The sequence below is a fragment of the Myotis yumanensis genome, unplaced genomic scaffold (assembly GCF_028538775.1).
Source record: "Myotis yumanensis isolate MYYU_CA2020_CCGP unplaced genomic scaffold, mMyoYum1.0.hap1 SCAF_5, whole genome shotgun sequence".
Classification (NCBI taxonomy): Eukaryota; Metazoa; Chordata; class Mammalia; order Chiroptera; family Vespertilionidae; genus Myotis; species Myotis yumanensis.
Genome location: NW_027223756.1, coordinates 9,241,118 through 9,258,394, shown reverse-complemented (window position 1 = coordinate 9,258,394; position 17,277 = coordinate 9,241,118). Strand labels below are relative to the sequence as shown.

The window sequence follows — 17,277 nt, the reverse complement described above, 5'->3', positions numbered from 1 at the left end:
TGGCAATAGCTATACAACACATCCCTGAAATGACCTTGGTTTGACACACTGCCCACATCCACTCTCATCAGTGATATCAAGGAGACTGGGGGCAGATAGAGGGTAAACATGAGTTTCATGAATACTAAAATATAGTGCCTCTTTTTATTGTTCTGCAAGATAGTAAAGGAGGAAGGAAATGTTGACTGCTTTCCACTAGACACCTCAGCCTAGGGGATTATACAATGACTAGTCTCTTTATTTCATCCAAAGCTGCCATGGAGCTTAATAAAGACATAATTATACAAGATGAATTAAAGCAAAAGCAGTCTTCCTTCAATGAAAAAAGTAAGTGCAAACACTAAGTTGACACAGTATTAAAATGTTCCATACTATTTACGTGCTAGGCATGGGGCTCCAAGCTCTAAGACAAAAGACATGAAACATGTTTGTCTGAAACACATTCACATAGAGGAATGTTTGGGAAGATGGGTATGGAAAGAGCAAACCGAAGGAGACATGATAACTTCTCCATGACATTAATGTCTAGTCCCTGAAAGCAGTGAACCTATTGCTAAATGAACATCAGTGAGGCACACTGGTAAAGGGTGAAGGGCTGGACCACCCGGTGCCCTTCCATGGCTCCCTGTCCTTTTCCTATATAATATTTATTACGGCATAGATTGCACTTTGTTTATGGGATTATTTGATTAATGTTCTTCCCCAATTAGACTGTAAATATCATGGACTGTATTTTTATAATGCTCACTGTTATATCCCCAATGCCTAGCCTAAGACCAGGCACAGTAAATATTTGTTGAATGATTTAACAAAGAATAGACCACAGTGAATATGGCTTACCTGTTTCCTATGTTAAGCCAGGAAGCTTGGGAAAGGCTTGGTCCAGAATCTGCCCCCCAGGTATTGAGAATGAGTTTTCTATTCTTTGAGTTAGCTAAGGTTAAAAAAAAAGTAGCCAACCAGGAATTGTGGGGAATGGGTGGCATCAGGAAGGTGTGGTCCTATGGGAAGATGAAGATGAGGAGTCTACAAGATATAATTTCCAAGGAAACAATTCTGTTTTTAGAGGAAAACCTGCCTTTCTACAAGCCAGTGTGAATTGAGTTACTTTTTCCTGGTGAGTTCAATATGGTGCCTCAGGTTTTATTTTCCATATTGCTTGCTTGTGGCTTCAGGGCTGTGAGCTTGAAGTGGGAACTCATGAAATATACTCTTTCTTTTCTAACATGTGTGGTTACTTTTAAAAAATCATGCAAATTTTCACTGATTCATGATGATCTCAAGTTTGTTTTATGAGAAAAATAATAGTTTAATTCCTTATCATCAAGTAAATTTGATAAGCAAAGCAGGGGCACTGTATTTATTCCTCAGCTTCCCATGCCTCAGGCTGACCGCCTGTTCCTTCCAGTCCCCAGACTGAAAAGTACATGGGAAGCTCTGCAACGGAGGCTTCCTTCCCTCACACAGATGTTTCTCTTTTCCCAAGGAGGTCTTTGAAACTAGTTTCCAATAATGCGATGTGGGAAAACCATCAGGAAAGTGTATGTATGCACCCCATTTCCAATGGAATCCAAGAGCTGAAAATTCCCACGTGTGGAATAAAAACATGTATGTTCAATTTGGCTTGTTTTCATTAATTGTAGGAAAAGGAAGCAATACATCTCATGACTTTCCAGAACAAGCATGGGCTCTAAAGACAAGTTGGGGAAATGTTCATATTCAACAACTTTTTTTTTCCATTGACTTAAGAATGAGAAAAGCAACAATGGAGAGAAAAGTATTGCAGTACCAGATATATATGAACTCAACAACTTCAGTTTTATAGACTACTGAACCTGAAATATACATTTTCATGTACAATTATGAGACAATACCTGGTTACCAAGGCTGCAAACTGGAACAGAGTACACGGGGCAGAGAATTTCAGCAGCATGAACAAATGCGCCTGGGGAATAGACGGTGTGGTGACAGTGGCAAGGCTGGCCCTCCTCCCGCACAGACACAGGTGGTTGGAAATCATCCCATGCCCATGGGGACTTCTGCTTGGGTTAGCTCCCCAATGGGTTCACTCTGCAGAGACAATTATGTATAGAAATGGGTTTGATTCCATTTACACAGCCAAATAAGGCTGGGGAGGTTCAATGTGCAGTGAAGAAAGAAAAATAAAACCTCAGAATAAAAATACTTGTCTGTTACAAATTAAAGTCACACTGGATTAATATAAATGGTTGCTTGGTGCTTTTTAAAAATAAAAGTGGAGCAGTGATGGCATGTATGTGGACTGTCAGAGTGTGAAGTTTAGCATGAGTTTTCAGACTTGAGTGATTAGGAATGCCTCTAGTGTATTTGGTAGACATAGCAAGCCCATGGCTTCAGCGGTACTTATATGGTTTTCTTCACTTACAGTGTAGAAGTGCATTTCTTTACTGTACGGTTTTCATTGTCCTTACATTGGTTAGAGGTTTTACAAAAATCAGCTTTATGCATCAATAAGTTGAGTGTTCCATATGATTCCATGTAATTTGCCTTGAAACCTTAAAATGTCTTGAAAGAAGCTGAATTTTTAAAGCACACAAATAGAGCATTCACTATGCAAAAAATGTTGTCAAGTGGGTTTTTTGATTGAGACCATTTGACATTGTAGAAAGAGCAAATGCTTGGAGTCTGCAGTTTAGAGGTGAATACGGGCCCTGCCACTTGCCCAAGTGTGACCTTGGATCCAGTATTTAACTTCTCTGTAAAGTGTTCAACCCCTGAACTGATGGGCTACAGTGGGATTTAAATGAGATAAAGCTGTACGTTGCCTGGCCCCATGCCTGACTCATGGGAACATATATGTGTTCAACAAATGCCTGTTCTCTTCTGCGTCCCCTAAAACCACGTAACACCCCTCATACCCTACATGTGTACATATGTACTCTCCATAGGTGAAACCTACTTGTGGTGTTAAATTGTGTGAGCAAAGAGAAATTGTTTGATATCATTGAAAAACAAAACGACCGACTCTTCATCCCTAGGATGCTGACTTAGTTAACAAATTATATAACTCATTTAAACAAAACAGTTTGGTGTAGATGATCACATATAATACACATAGCTATCCTGAGAGGAATTTAAGAGATTAATACCCAGATTTTACAGATGAGAACATTGAGGCTCAAGGAGTAAGAGACTTGCCACAATGAGACTTACCAGTGGGAAGCTAGGACTGGTACCCAGGTCTCCTGGCCACCACTCCCATTTATTGGAGGATTAAGGTTCTTTGACTTGAAGACAGACTGCTCAAGATCAGATCCAGGTTTTGCTACAATCTAGATGTATGACCTTGGGTAAGTCACTTGAATTCTCTGTTCCTCTACCCTTCAGTTTCCTTATTTAAAGAATAATTACAATAATAGTATCGTCATTCTAAAGTTATTATAAAAATTTTAAAATATGAAATGTTGCAAAATAAAAGATACTTAGAGCAAAGTGCTCAGTATATATTAGCTATTCCTTTTGATGTAGTGTTTTTTCACTAATCTACGCGGTGCTCCCTAGACAACAAGAAATGCTTAGAATTTTTATGTTTAAATAAAACCTGAGCATTCTGTCCAAGAATTCAAATTAATCTTAGATGGTTACGTTTTTTTGTTCTCAAATTGACCCCAATATCCTAAGTACACTTGCCCAAGACCTAGTTCTGTGTACTGTGGCAAACCTGGTCTATTTTTTGGATGGGAAAGTGTCTGTCTGCTTTTTGCAAGAAAACATTTTAACCCTGTAAAGCATTTCCCCCATTGTAACGGCCTCTCTGTTGCTGTCACCCTAGGAACTAACTTCACCCTTGCGGAGCTGGGCATCTGTGAGCCCTCCCCGCACCGCAGTGGCTACTGCTCGGACATGGGCATCCTTCACCAGGGCTACTCCCTGAGCACGGGATCTGACGCCGACTCGGACACCGAGGGAGGGATGTCTCCAGAACACGCCATCAGACTGTGGGGGAGAGGGATAAAATCCAGGCGCAGTTCCGGCCTGTCCAGCCGTGAAAACTCAGCCCTGACCCTGACTGATTCTGACAACGAGAATAAGTCAGATGATGAGAACGGTAGGCCTGCTTCTTACATACCTTTCCATGTTCTGGGCACTGCACACTGTGGGGCTTGGGGGGAATTTCATTATTTATTTATTTTTAATAAAGAGGCATCTAAAACCATTCATTTCCTTGGAAATTGACTTTGTCTACCCACTCTGAGCTGGGGGAGGAAATAAGCCAGCCAACCTCCAGTGCATAAGGAATCACGTTTTGACGATGACTTGGTTGTCAGGTAGAGCTGGCTGGTCTGATGAACAAGTAAATGACATTGCCAACACGGAAACATAAACCATGACCTGTGCCTAGAAAATGTCCTCTCTCCACAAGTTTCTAGGTCTTTGTATTGATGTCCCCTTCCTGGTAAATGGCAACCTGGGTTATATATTTATTTTTTTCATGAAGATCTCTTAAGAATCCTACCTTATCTTAGCCTTTTATTTCCAGGCGGCAATGCCTCATATCCTCGTATTGAAGATCAAACTCAGAACAGATGCTCTGGACTTTAATAATGACAAATAGGAAGGGGCTTGTCTTCAAAACAGAGTTCTGTTCTGGGTGTACTTTTCTCCTTGGTACCTATGTGGGCTAACGACTTCCCACATCTTCTATCACAGATCGCTACGGCTTATCCATCAGCTTTGTAGACGGGCTTTAATGAAACTTTGAAAATTAAATGCTTCCGATCATTAAGCAGTAAATACAAGGAAACCTAAGAAAGTCATTAAGGAGATAAGGTGCTTATTTGTGGGTTTCTCAGCAACTCACAACTATGTGTAGTCAAAACCATTTTTTTAAAAAAGAGAAATCGCATTAGGTACAGTTGATTTATGAAGAAAACATCAAATGCTATGTGGGTTGTTATGAATATATTGTGTGTTTGATAAAGGAATTACCATTAAAATGCATCCAAGTAGATCAGTTAAGGGTGTTTATATAAAATGCTATAAACTTATCCTAGAGCAGCTTTAAGGATGTTCTTGCATTAAAAAAATAAATAAATAAAGGAAACTTGCAGGCAGACAGCTTGTTGCTGATGCAAAAGCAGAGCTAAGTCTTACTTGATCTCAAAACTGTTGAAAATACATCATTTCCTGGGTAAGTTGCATGTAATCCAAAAGGTGTCACTTTGTTGCATTTAAATTTAGGTTTAATTCTGAAATAATGTATTCCATGGTGGGGACAAGGGGATGTGTCTTAATTATGCCTTCGTTCGCGTAGTTAATCAAGGTGTGCTCTCGAGGAAAAATCCGCACTTGACTCCTTTTGAATCCTGACAAAATTCTGCCACTTGGCACATTCAACACTCCAAGGTGCTTCATTGATAGGAAATTACTTTTAGAAGTTTCCAGAAAGGCATACATTGAATTCATTTCCTGATGTACTTTTTCAGCTTCCGTATGTGTCGGATATAGTTCCAACAGAGGCAGTTTGCTTATCTAATAAATAAAATCCTTTGCAATCCAAGAACTTCAGGAACAGTTTAAACAAGGTATTTTAGCAAAATTTCCTTGTTTGGTATTTTCACTGGTCTTATGGGAACCAAATACACAGAATTATTTATACATACTTATGGAGTTTGCACCCTCTCTTTGAAAGCTACATACATCTTTAAAAACTCAACTAATAAAGAGAGGTTTCCATGAACAAAGGGAGCCAAAAATGCTTGCCTTGAATTTACCCAGAACTGTTATGGATGGGAGAACTTTATAATTAGTGGTGTATTTGATAGGCCAACAGTTTCTTTGTTTTCAACACTATTTGAAACATCATGTTTGAACAATTTTCACGTTAGGGAAGTCTCTATAAATCGCTGGGTACTCATAGGAAATAAACCCTTGGACACAGTGTCATTATTTCTTCTGGAATTGCTAGTTATAATGCAGTCAGATGCATAAAGAAAAATGATAGAAGGCCTACGCAACCCTTTCATACCTGTGTCTGGCAGAGGCCGGAGGGGTATTGTAGCCATAGTCCAAGCTTAGGTAATAGACGGTTATTTTAAAATATTGAGAATGTGTTTTCTTTTCTCTGTTTAACCATTGTTCAGTATTTCCCATATTCAAAAGATGTGCAGAATGCATGTTCTGTTCTCCTTTGCAGCCAGAACTAAAACTAAGAAACTGTGCAAGTCATGTCATAAGCTCTTTAAGCAAATAACAACCAGGTACACACTCCTCTGCACAACGAGGCACTGACTTCCGTCCACTTCTTGCTCTCGCTCCCCGACAAATTCTGTTTAGCTCACGGAGAAATCAATGCGTTTTCACATCACTGACTTTATGAAGTTTGGGAATGTATTATCATATAGATTGACAGTTGCCCCACTGATTCCTCACCACAGCATGGACACTCACCAAGCCGTCATTAATTTCCTCACACTTGTACCCGCAGTGGCTTCCTCCATAATAAACACTCCGTCCTTCAGAACCAAATCGATAACCTTTTAGGTACGCCTCTCGTGAACAGGAAGTAACAAGGATCTATCCTTTGAAAAAGAAGCTCTCCAATTTCATGTTAGATTGTAAGGAGATGTGGTCATAAAAAGGAATCTATTCCTTGGATCCCATATATTCCTATGGCATGTTTATGGTGGGGTCTCGGGGTACATAGAGTTCCCCAGTGCTTCTTGAAAGCCACCCTTAAAAAATTCCTAGTGTGGTTTTATGAAGCATAGGTAGAACATGGAGACAGGTCTCAAAACCCAACTTCTCTCTCTCTAATGTGAAATATGTATCCAACCTTCAAACTCATGTCATAAATTTCCCGATGGCAGCAGTCCTTCCTGTCTGCTGCTGGGACAAAAATGAGCCACTAGTCACTTGAAAATCCTATTACACTGAGCACACAGATGAGTCTGTCTTTTTTTTTTTTTACCCCCAGCATAAACATTTCAGAACCATCACCCGTCGCAGCTCTGCATCTTATGCTCACTGTGTGACCACCAGATTAGCATCAGGCTTGGCTTGGGTTTCTTACAATAGATGAAACGCTCGGGTCCGAGTTATTTTATCAGGCTCTTTACCTCGGTCTGTAGGTTAACGATGGCTTGGTTAGAAACGGCAATGAGATTTGAGAACAGCGCGGCCAAGTTTCTGCCGCTGTGAAATTTCACTGCATCTATCGAAAGGGCTTTCCCGGTGACTTTAAATTAGAAACATTCCTTTTTTGGGGTAATAAATGTCCCACTTAAAATATATCCTCTCTGAGGCCCTTTGTGTCGCCCGAGTTATGGAGAAAATGGGGCAGTCACTAGTACACAAGAATAACTAATTGCCTTCTTAAAAATGCGGAGAAGCACACGTTGTAAAAAATCTGGTCTGTGTACCCTTGACTCCCTTAGGCAGTTTCTTCACCTTGGGGACTTGAAAATATCCTTGAGGTTTTTGGTTGTTTTTTTTTTTTTTTTTTTTTTTCCCCAACACAGTTCTATTATAAGTTTCAGTTATATTATTGGAAATCCAGGAAGAAGAAAAGACAAAGAAAATAGGCTTGGCTATGGGATCGGGAGCCAGACGTTACAGAAAACGAAATCTGGCCTCGGTTAAAGCTTTAAAAAAAAAATTATCCTTCCCTTCTCCTCTCCTTTTCCACCCAAAGTAAATAAGGACAATGTTCATTTTCATCTCTTGTCAACTGGGACATTTATAATTCTCATAATGTGCTTTGAGGCTGAAACTATAAATGTTGGGTTAATTCCATTGCATTTCACCAAATGCATTTATAAAGCAAGCCGGCTCTGGGCACATAATGGATTTGTGTAGAGTGTGTTTGTGGAACATAGATTCTATTAGATTGTGAGTCCTCCTGGCAGGTCTGCGGTGCCCGTGTCTCCTCCAAGGGCCTAAGCACACGGCCACTGGCTGCATGTTAATTGAGACATGAGGCATGAACTCGGAGGGAAGGAGGATTTTCCTTTGTACCAGAGACAGTGTCTGTAGGTGGTTCCCGCCATCCACATGGCACTCATTTGTCATATGGGGTGACTTTCTTCCTCTCTCTTCAAAATGTGGCTTCTCGGTAAGTTTCACTTTGGAGTTCCCTGTAAGTAAACACCTCCAAGACCTGCTGTGGGGTTTTGTCTCAACCCCACTCTGTTCCTCTCGCATGCTGTTAAACTTCCTTTGTGTTTTAGAAGCTACTCTACTCCTTTCGTCTCCCCCATCCTGCATGTGTGAGCTACACCGAATGCCTAGAACAGAAGTAAAAACTTACTGTAAACACCAGATAATTGTAGCCCAGGGCTCATAAATTTGCCCTTGAAGTTGGGAGTAAGAGTAGTAAAAGAGGTGGCTACGAAAATTACAAGGTAATATTGGACTGTACGTTTGATGTTGGTAGGCGGATAATTTCTTTTCCAGGCAAACTTTATGGAAAAAACTTACATGGAAACTCATTGTCTTAATTCCTTAAATACAAAACAAAACAAAACAAAACAAAAGAAAACAAAACAAACTTTAAACTCATTTAAATGACAATTATTTGAAAGTGTGATTATGAGCTTTATTTTTTTTATTCTTGGAAATTTGAAAGAATAATGTTTATAGAGAAGAACTTAAAATGAGGTAGCTTGGATTGAAAAAAAAGATGTGAGAACAAAATGTCCCAAGCTCCCAGCCTTGTCTACTCCTAAATAAAAGGATGATTTGATTTTGATAACTCTGATTTGATTCTCTAAAAGTGCAGATATTAGAGGCTCTAGAGCAATGGTTCTCAACCTTCCTAATGCCGCGACCCTTTCATACAGTTCCTCATGTTGTGGTGACCCCCAATTTCATTGTTACAAATTGAACATAATTAAAGCATAGTGATGAATCACAAAAACAATATGTAATTACAGATGTGTTTTCCGATGGTCTTAGGCGACCCCTGTGAAAGGGTCGTTCGACCCCCAAAGGGGTCTCGACCCACAGGTTGAGAACCACTGCTCTAGAGTCACCTTATTTTTAAAAAAGTTTATTTTGCCTTTTTGCAAAATTAATAGGAGTCTCAAATATATAGTAATTATCACAGTGTTAAAATACAGCTGATAAGAATAGACAATCAGAGACAAAATTTAGGAATATCATATTGTCACATGGCGTGATACATGAGCAAGAAATGGGAGGCTTGATGTTTGGCCAATGAACCTGGATGAGACTTCGGTGATCTAGATTTCCGGCTGATTAAGCCATGCTTCCATTGCTGTAACGTAGTGAACTTGAAGGACCCTAGCCTATGTGCTGATTCCAGCGCTGCATGTTCCACATTATAAACTTCAGTTGCATGGTTCTTAGGTATTTATATTTCTTTCTTTCCTTTGGTGGTTTCTTTCATCTTTGTTAACGCTCCCAGGGGCTATCAAGCAATGGCTCCATTCAAAAAATACAATAAATAAAATGCAGCGCTAAGCCTTCCTTTTGGCAGGGCCAGCCTGATTATTACACGTGTAATCTCCAGGCCTCTGGGGAGACACTGGGCTTGCTGGGTAATCATTTGGCTTTAAGCTGCTGAGTTCCTGATATCTGTACTTTCACTTCTGTTAAGCAGCAAAGGCAGGAAACCGGTGAGAGGCCACATGTTTCTGTCCCTTCACAATCAGAAGCCTCTTCACGCAGAAAACTCTCAACTTTTTTGCTTAGTGTGCAACCACTTTTTAGTTTCGTTGTTGTTTGTCAGGGATCAAATTAAATTTTAACTTTGGGGAGAGATGGAATAAGTTATTAAGGCCATAAATAAAATGAGTTAAAGCTAAGGACGTTGATAGTATAAATTTTCCAGACATCCGAGTCAGGATGAATTGGCACAGAAAATAATAGCAAACTAAAAAGTGCCTATTAAAAGTAAAGAGACATGTCAATGACCCATTCTGGAACTGGGACAGGGCAATGGAAGGAGGCAATTTTAAGTGATAGGTTTGTAAACAGGATAGACATTGCAGATATGTAGGTGTTGTGTATTTATGCATATACAGAAGGATAAAACTTTTACTTATTCCTTAATGCTGAGTATTATTTAGCACAGGCTGAAAGAACCGCCTAGGAAATTATTCCTCCCAGTCTCCTTAAACTCGGCTTTAGGACTGTGAAAGAAATAAAGACGGAAGTAAAAGGTCCAAGGAATAGTCATTAACAACAGTGGTCACGAACTGTAGGCCCAGGAGTTGTGCTATTTGGTTAGTTTTAGGCAGTGTCTAAAAATTGTACATTACTAAGCAACATTTGAGAAGTGGGAGATTTCATATTAGAAATTTGCTTTTGGGGCTTCTCTCCAGATCTACAATACCCAGTGACACCTGTTTCGGTTTGGTTTTGTATTGGGTTAGAAGCAGTGACCCTGCAGTTGTAGGTGGTTCCTGTCACCTGGGTCACCCAAGCTTTCCCCAGGCACCTCCTCTCATTTGAGGTTCACTGTAGCCTTTGTAGGCACTGGAGTTACCAACCTTAACCTACATATAAACTCAGAGATACTGAAAATGGTAGAAACAAAGCTGGAAACCAGCAATTTTAGCTTCATTTAACATGTGTTCGGAACAGTTATGTTAGATCTTTTTCTTTTTTTTTTTTTTTTTGGTAAATTTGACTTCTCTGTAAAATGGGGTTAATTTTGCTATAACAAATTTCTAAAATAGTTTTCAGAATAAACGAAAATTTAAGGGCAAACTAAAATAAAGTGAAATCATATGAAAATCAACTTAATTTAAAAATGAATACGGGAATTGTAGAAGTGTCAGAGGGGATCTTAAGTGGGTGATATGCCCTCCCACCTTCTAAGTGGGTACCCTGAAGTCCTGAACAATTAAAGTGAGAATCTCTTATTTTAACACATACACTTAAAGCCATTTTAATGTAAAAGGATCTAGGTGGACCTTTAGGAAATAGTTGGAGGGAAAACGTACTTTAAAATCTTTAGATACTTGAGCTGATTGAGGAAAACCCCAGGGCTTTTCAGGAGGAAGCCATTTAAAGGAAGGAAAATGCCCAGCTGGTGTGGCTCAGTGGTTAAGCATCAACCCATGAACCAGGAGGTCAAGGTTCAACTCCCTGTCAAGGCACATGCCTGAGTTGCAGGCTCAATCTCCAGTAGGGGGCGTGCAGGAGACAGCCTATTAATGATTCTCTCTCATCATTGATGTTTCTATCTGTCTATCCCTCTCCCTTCCTCTCTGAAATCAATGAAAACATATTTTTTTAAAAGAGGAGGAAAATGACTTTGTACTCATTATGTTCCATTTTGGTCAGGCAAGTAAGTGGTTTGTGGAATCTGTTATAGGTAAGTGGAAGACAGTAAAGCAAGTTGCAGGGTTTTATGAAGACAGCACCCCACAAGGAAAGAGTGGGAGCCATGCAGGATAATGCCGGGTTGGGGACAGTGCTCCCCAAACTGAGAAATGTCACTTATCTGCAAGTGGATAAGCAGGGGACCAAGTATTATTCAGGGATACTCTCGCCTACTGTGCAATATACTCCCAGTTCTCTCAGCATCCCAAAGATACTTGTGAAGGAGAAAAGATCATTGAAATGCAAGCCTGTTTACTAATAGAAGGGACTGAAATACTTGAGTTAGCATTCCTTGGAACCTCTCCATTCATGGAGGTTTCTATCAGCCCTAGGGGACTAGAAAAGATCGACACAGCAGCAGTATTCCTGCTTGTGTTAAACATGAAAAAAAGGGTGATGTGGATTTACATGGAGAGAGCCAGGAGCATGAGGAAGTGTGGGAAGTATTTCTCACAGTATATTTTATGCAAGAGATACACTCTCATACATTCACTGGTCAAACAGCATCTTTGCAATGAATTAGAAGCAGAAAATCGGTATTTGGAAGCTAATGTGCATTGGTTAAATATGCATATTTTAATACACACATATGTGAAGCTGATAGAATTATGTTCTGTTTTATTTAGCTTTGACAAAGAGTAGCTAAGGAGGAGATACTTTATATGGAGAATTCCTATTTTATTTTGGAAAAAAATATTTAAGGAGTGGCTGCTGGATGTTCAGCCTTATACAAAACCATTGTGCATCTCTGTGCAGGTATCTGTGTTATATGTATACAGAGGGCTGTTGGGAGGAGGGAAGTTATTGAGAGGGATTGAGCGCAAGTCTAAGCAACCAATCTCCAGAATATGTGGATAATCCATTACCTTGTGGCAACCTATTAGTTTTTGTCTTTTTGTTCATGGCTATCCGCACTGATCATACTTTACTATTTTTTGACACAATCCCTATTTTCTTCTCTCAATTCCCTGTGTCAGCTTTCACTTCTTACACGGGTAGATGAAAATACCTCCTTTGTTGTTTATTGAAGGAAGCAAGCACCCCTACACGTTTACTGAGAATTTCCCGTCTATTCTCAACAGAGAAATAAGGAAATAGCACTGTATATGTCAGCAGGCTGGGAGAGGAAGGGCAGCTTTGAGGAGATAGAGTTTTAATTAGGTTGTAAATGAGGGTTAGAGTTTATATGAGTGGGACTGAGATGAAGGATGTTCCAAATGAAGGAAAACCAATGTGGATGGTGGTCGGAGCGTGAGGAGGGAGTGCAAAGATGATGATGATTTTTTCAGGAACATTCTCTTCCAAAAAGTCCAGCTGCAGTCATACTAGTGGGAATGTGGTGATTTGGTTGGACAGCAATACATATATATCACTGGAGATGGAGGAACCAGTTGACCAGGAGCATGCAGCTGCCTGCTAGGAATTATGATGGTCTGACCAAGAAGAACTAGAGAGCTACAAGGTTTAATTGAACAGGAACTATTACATTTTAGGAAGCTTCTGATTAGTGTGCATGTGGACACCTGCGCATGCAAACACACACACACACACACACACACACACACACACACACACATGTGTTTGGACAGGAAAGTAACAAAATTAGAAGCTGTGATATCCGGGAGGGACACAGTGATCCAGGTCAGAGGACCCAAGACATGGCTGGACTGCAGAGGCTTCTGCTTTTTGAGTTTTCAGTGAGAGCAATGAACCACCGACAAGCATATGAATGTTGTATAGTTGTAATTAAGATGTAAACATTTGAAATGCATATAATTTGAAGCTCATGGAGCATAAGGAACGTTTCTTACAGAGGAATCTATGATGCGTCCACATACGACAAAGTGTTAAAACAGCTGGGCTCAAGTGTTTATACTAATTACATGATTAGATAATAAAATAGCACCAAATATTGCTATTTATAGGAAAACACAGGCCATAATACTATTTTTAAAGAAACAGTATGTTATTATAGGTGAACATTGTCTAGAACTCTTTCAGGGTGATTAACAATTTCTTGAAGTTTATTCCTGTTTCTGTGTCCTTCTTGAAGTCATATTCTCATGTAACTTGTTTAACTTCCTCTGTAAGTATATGTCTCTCTTCTCATCCCTAATCATTTCTATTTTCACCTCTTATGATTTTTTAAAAAAATAATCAGGCTTCAAAGAGATATATTTATTTCTCTTTCAAGTTTTGTATTTATTGTTTACTCTAATTTTTTTCACTCTTGTTATGTTCATCCTTTATAATGCTCTCAATTTATCTTTTTGAGTATATTTTGTTATACTTTTTCTAACATTTTAAGGTGAGTATTAAGTTTTGGTACTTTCAGTCTTCCTTATTTAATAATAGTAAGTATATTTACCAGGTTCTATAGGTTTAATACAAAGTGGTATCTTCATTGCTTCTTTTTTTTTCTTTTACTACTCAACCAAGGAGATGTTTATAGATTTTTAGAGAGAGGAAGAGGGAGAGAGAGAGCACACACACATTAATTGGTTGCCTTGCATATGCGCCTAGCCAGGGACTAAACCACCAGCCTAGGTATGTGCCCTGACCAGGAATTGAGCCCAAAATGGTGTACTGGACAATACTCCAACCAACTGAGCCACCTGGCCAGGGCCTCTTCGTTGCTTTCAAAAGAGTCTTAGCCTTGTGGACTCTCAAAGTAAAACAGCATTTTAATGCTATCAGTTTTCACTTTAGTACTAATAAGTGCTGAAAAGGCCATTTTTTAATTAATCCTTTATGGTTTCCAAGGAACATATAATAATATAGCATATGCTATGTAAATATATAAATATGTAAATATATAGGGCTAAACTATATAATAAAAGTTTGCAAAGTATATCTAAAAATTATGGAAATATGAATGTGCGTATATATCCCCCCCAACACACACACATCCATACACACACAGAAAAACTTGAAGAAGAATAGAAATCACCTGTAATTTGACACCAGAAACAAGCATGGTTAATATGTTGGTGCATTTATTTTTCAGGCTGTGTGCTTGTGTATATATGTGTATACACAATATACATATTTTACAGAGTAGGCATCATATGTACAAGCCCTGTGTAGTTTTTTTTTCCAATTAATATATTCCATGGCATTAAATGTCTTCTACAAGTTACAGGCTTCATAGTATTCCTTTAACATGAAATTTCCTCAGTTTCCTTTCATTGGACATTTAACTTATTTCATTCTGGAAGCATTAAAGAATAGTGTTATGAATAAAACCTTTGTAGCTAAATTCCTATGCATCTCACTAACTTATTTCTGAAAATAAATTCCTAGAATATTCAGAACATACACGGTTACAAAAATGTCATTCTTTTTTTAAAAAACAAAATTGTCATTCTTCCCCACGGATCTCCTGGAGGAAGGTTGGCCTTGGCCCGGGCGACCTGTGAGAATGACCTGGCACCCACTCACGCTCAGGACCTCGGAAAACTGTGCTAATGTGCTTCCTGTTTATGGGTGAAAATATTTTCATTCTGATTTTCAACTCTCCCTGAATTTATTGTCTACTTATATTTCTTATTTTAAAAGATGTGGGAATGAGTCTTCTCATTTTGAGGTTTGTATTTACTTTTTACAATGCCTAGGTGATCTTTGAATAAGTCCTGCTGTGCTTATCTTTACAGAGAGCTTAAAAATGTTCATTTACAGGTGTGAAAGTCATTTGGCTACATTCTCAAGATCATGTGATTTGTTTTTGTGGGGTAGAAAACCATAAATATATATGGTTATATATATGGAGATAGGTAGATAGATAGATAGATATTACCTGGAGATCTCAGAAATCCATTTAATCCATCAGGCTCAAAAGCTGGAAAAACATTTGAAAGGGTTGTAATAAACAAAGAATAAAGTTAGCTCTGAGTGGGGAAGGTATTTTTTTCCATCACAAATATCTCAGCTGTTTTTCAGAACACGGGACATTATTTCAGATTGTTAATTTATAACAAACCAAGGATAGAATTGAATTACACATGATGAAAGGAGTTTCACATCTGCTAAGACAATCTGCAAGGCACCTTGAGGAGATAAAATCGAGTAAATGATGTATTAAATATTCTTAAAACTTCCTCCATCTATGGGGCTTTTGATTCAATGAGGATAGTAATCATAAACACAGTGGTATCTCAGCTATTGGTATTTTTACAAAAGAAGTAGGTCTGCATATAAGATAAATATCTCAGTGCAGAAAGAAATACTCTGAAAATAATCATGTGGAAGCAATTGCTATTATAATAAGCATATGGTCCTGCTAATATAGAGTGCTGCTTAATAATTGATGTTACAGGGGAGAAAAAAGAGTAGAAAAAGTTATTTATTCTGGGCAACACTTTGTACATTCAGAATGGAAAAGACCCTAGTGAAATGCAAAACAATTAAGAGAATACAGGCCCTCTTCCACTTCCGCTGATACACATTTATGGCTATGAACAACAAGGCACATTGGGAAGGCAGGAAGTATACAACTCAACTTAATCTGTCCCTCTGTGATATTTCAGGCCCTCCACAATATAGTCCAATTTTATGTTTTTAGCCCTTGCTCCCACTTCTCCTCTAAATATATTTTCAGCTCCAGCCCAACTGGGCTACTTCCTTTTTCCAGAGCATATTCTTTCCTCCCCTGTGTCTTTGTTCATCCTGGTCCTATTCCCTTCACTTTTATTGTTATCCCCAAGCCCGTGCATTTGTCACCTTCTAATATATCTTCACAGAGTTATCTAAGATGCTAGGTCTTCTATCACACCATTCTGATCTCTTCAACTGTATGTGAATGCCCAATCCTTAGAATTCTATAGCATTTTATTTATTGATTTCTTTTGGAACTTGGGGGAAATGGTGTAGCCTTCACCAAGGTAGAGCAGTAAATGAATTAGGGTGTATTTTGGAGATAGAATATACAGAATTGGGAAATGGTTAAATGTAGGAGTTGATGAAAAAAAGCAATCAAGGATCTCTGACTTCAGCAATGGAATGGATTCCTAATTGCATAGAAGAGAAGACCTTAGAAAGGGTCGGGTTTAACCAAGAGCTCCATTTTGTTCATTGTTAAGTGGCATAAGACATCCAAGTAGAAAGGTATGTGTATAGTTGTGTAATTACTAAAAATGGAACCTAGACGAGAGGTCAGAACTGGAGACATCAGCTGGAGAATCAACAGCATAACAGGGGTCTATACTGGCACATACCCATGGAAGTTGATGAGCTCCCACAAGGAGAAAGGAAGAAAGAAGAGTAGAGGTAGGGGCAAACTCTGACTAGCTCTTTTTTCGATGTTGGGCAGAGAAGAAGGAGCACTCAAAAGAGACTGGAAACATATTTTTGGCTTAAACACAGTAGTTCTGCATTCATTCTTACATGATTTTCGTTAGGCTGCTAATGGCTTCCAGTTTGGGGGTGGCTGCATAATCTCGCAACTCAAAAGTTTTCTTTTTCTTTTCTCTCCATAATTCTGCTGCCTCAACCAAAGGAGGAAAAACTGCACGGCCTCGGAACCTAAGTAAATGGGATAAGGCTTTCTCATATGACTGGTAAATTGGTCTCTAGCGTCATTTCAAAATGGATTGAGTAATGGGTGGCAACATTTAACTAGAAACTTTTACTGCACTCAGAATAGTATTGAGCACCTACTATCTATTTAAAAAGGTCCTTCCTTCTTGGAACTTAGATTCTAGTTGGAGAGAAAGAGTAAAAAGTGAACATAGAATAAAAGAAGGAAAGAAAGAGACATAGAGAAAGAAAGAGAGAGAGAGAGAGAGAGAGGGAGAGGGAGAGGGGGAGAGAGAGAGAGAGAGAGAGAGAGAGAGAGAGAGAGAGAGAGAGAGAGAGAAAGGAAGGAATGAGGGAGGGATGGAGGGAGGAAGGAAGAAAGATAGGAAAGAAAAAAAACTGTGCTAGCAAGTGATAAATGCCATGGAAAAA

The 17,277-nt window shown here is 39.0% G+C and overlaps 1 protein-coding gene across 4 annotated transcripts in view; it reads left to right on the top strand.

The window, feature by feature from the left end:
* Nucleotides 1-17,277, top strand: part of TENM2 (teneurin transmembrane protein 2) — a 1,191,402-nt gene that overhangs the window by 358,593 nt on the left and 815,532 nt on the right. For all 4 annotated transcript variants that reach the window (XM_070414454.1, XM_070414453.1, XM_070414452.1 and 1 more), the window contains exon 4: nt 3,812-4,087. In XM_070414454.1, the coding sequence (XP_070270555.1) occupies nt 3,812-4,087 (276 nt within the window). The remainder of the gene's footprint in view (nt 1-3,811; nt 4,088-17,277) is intronic.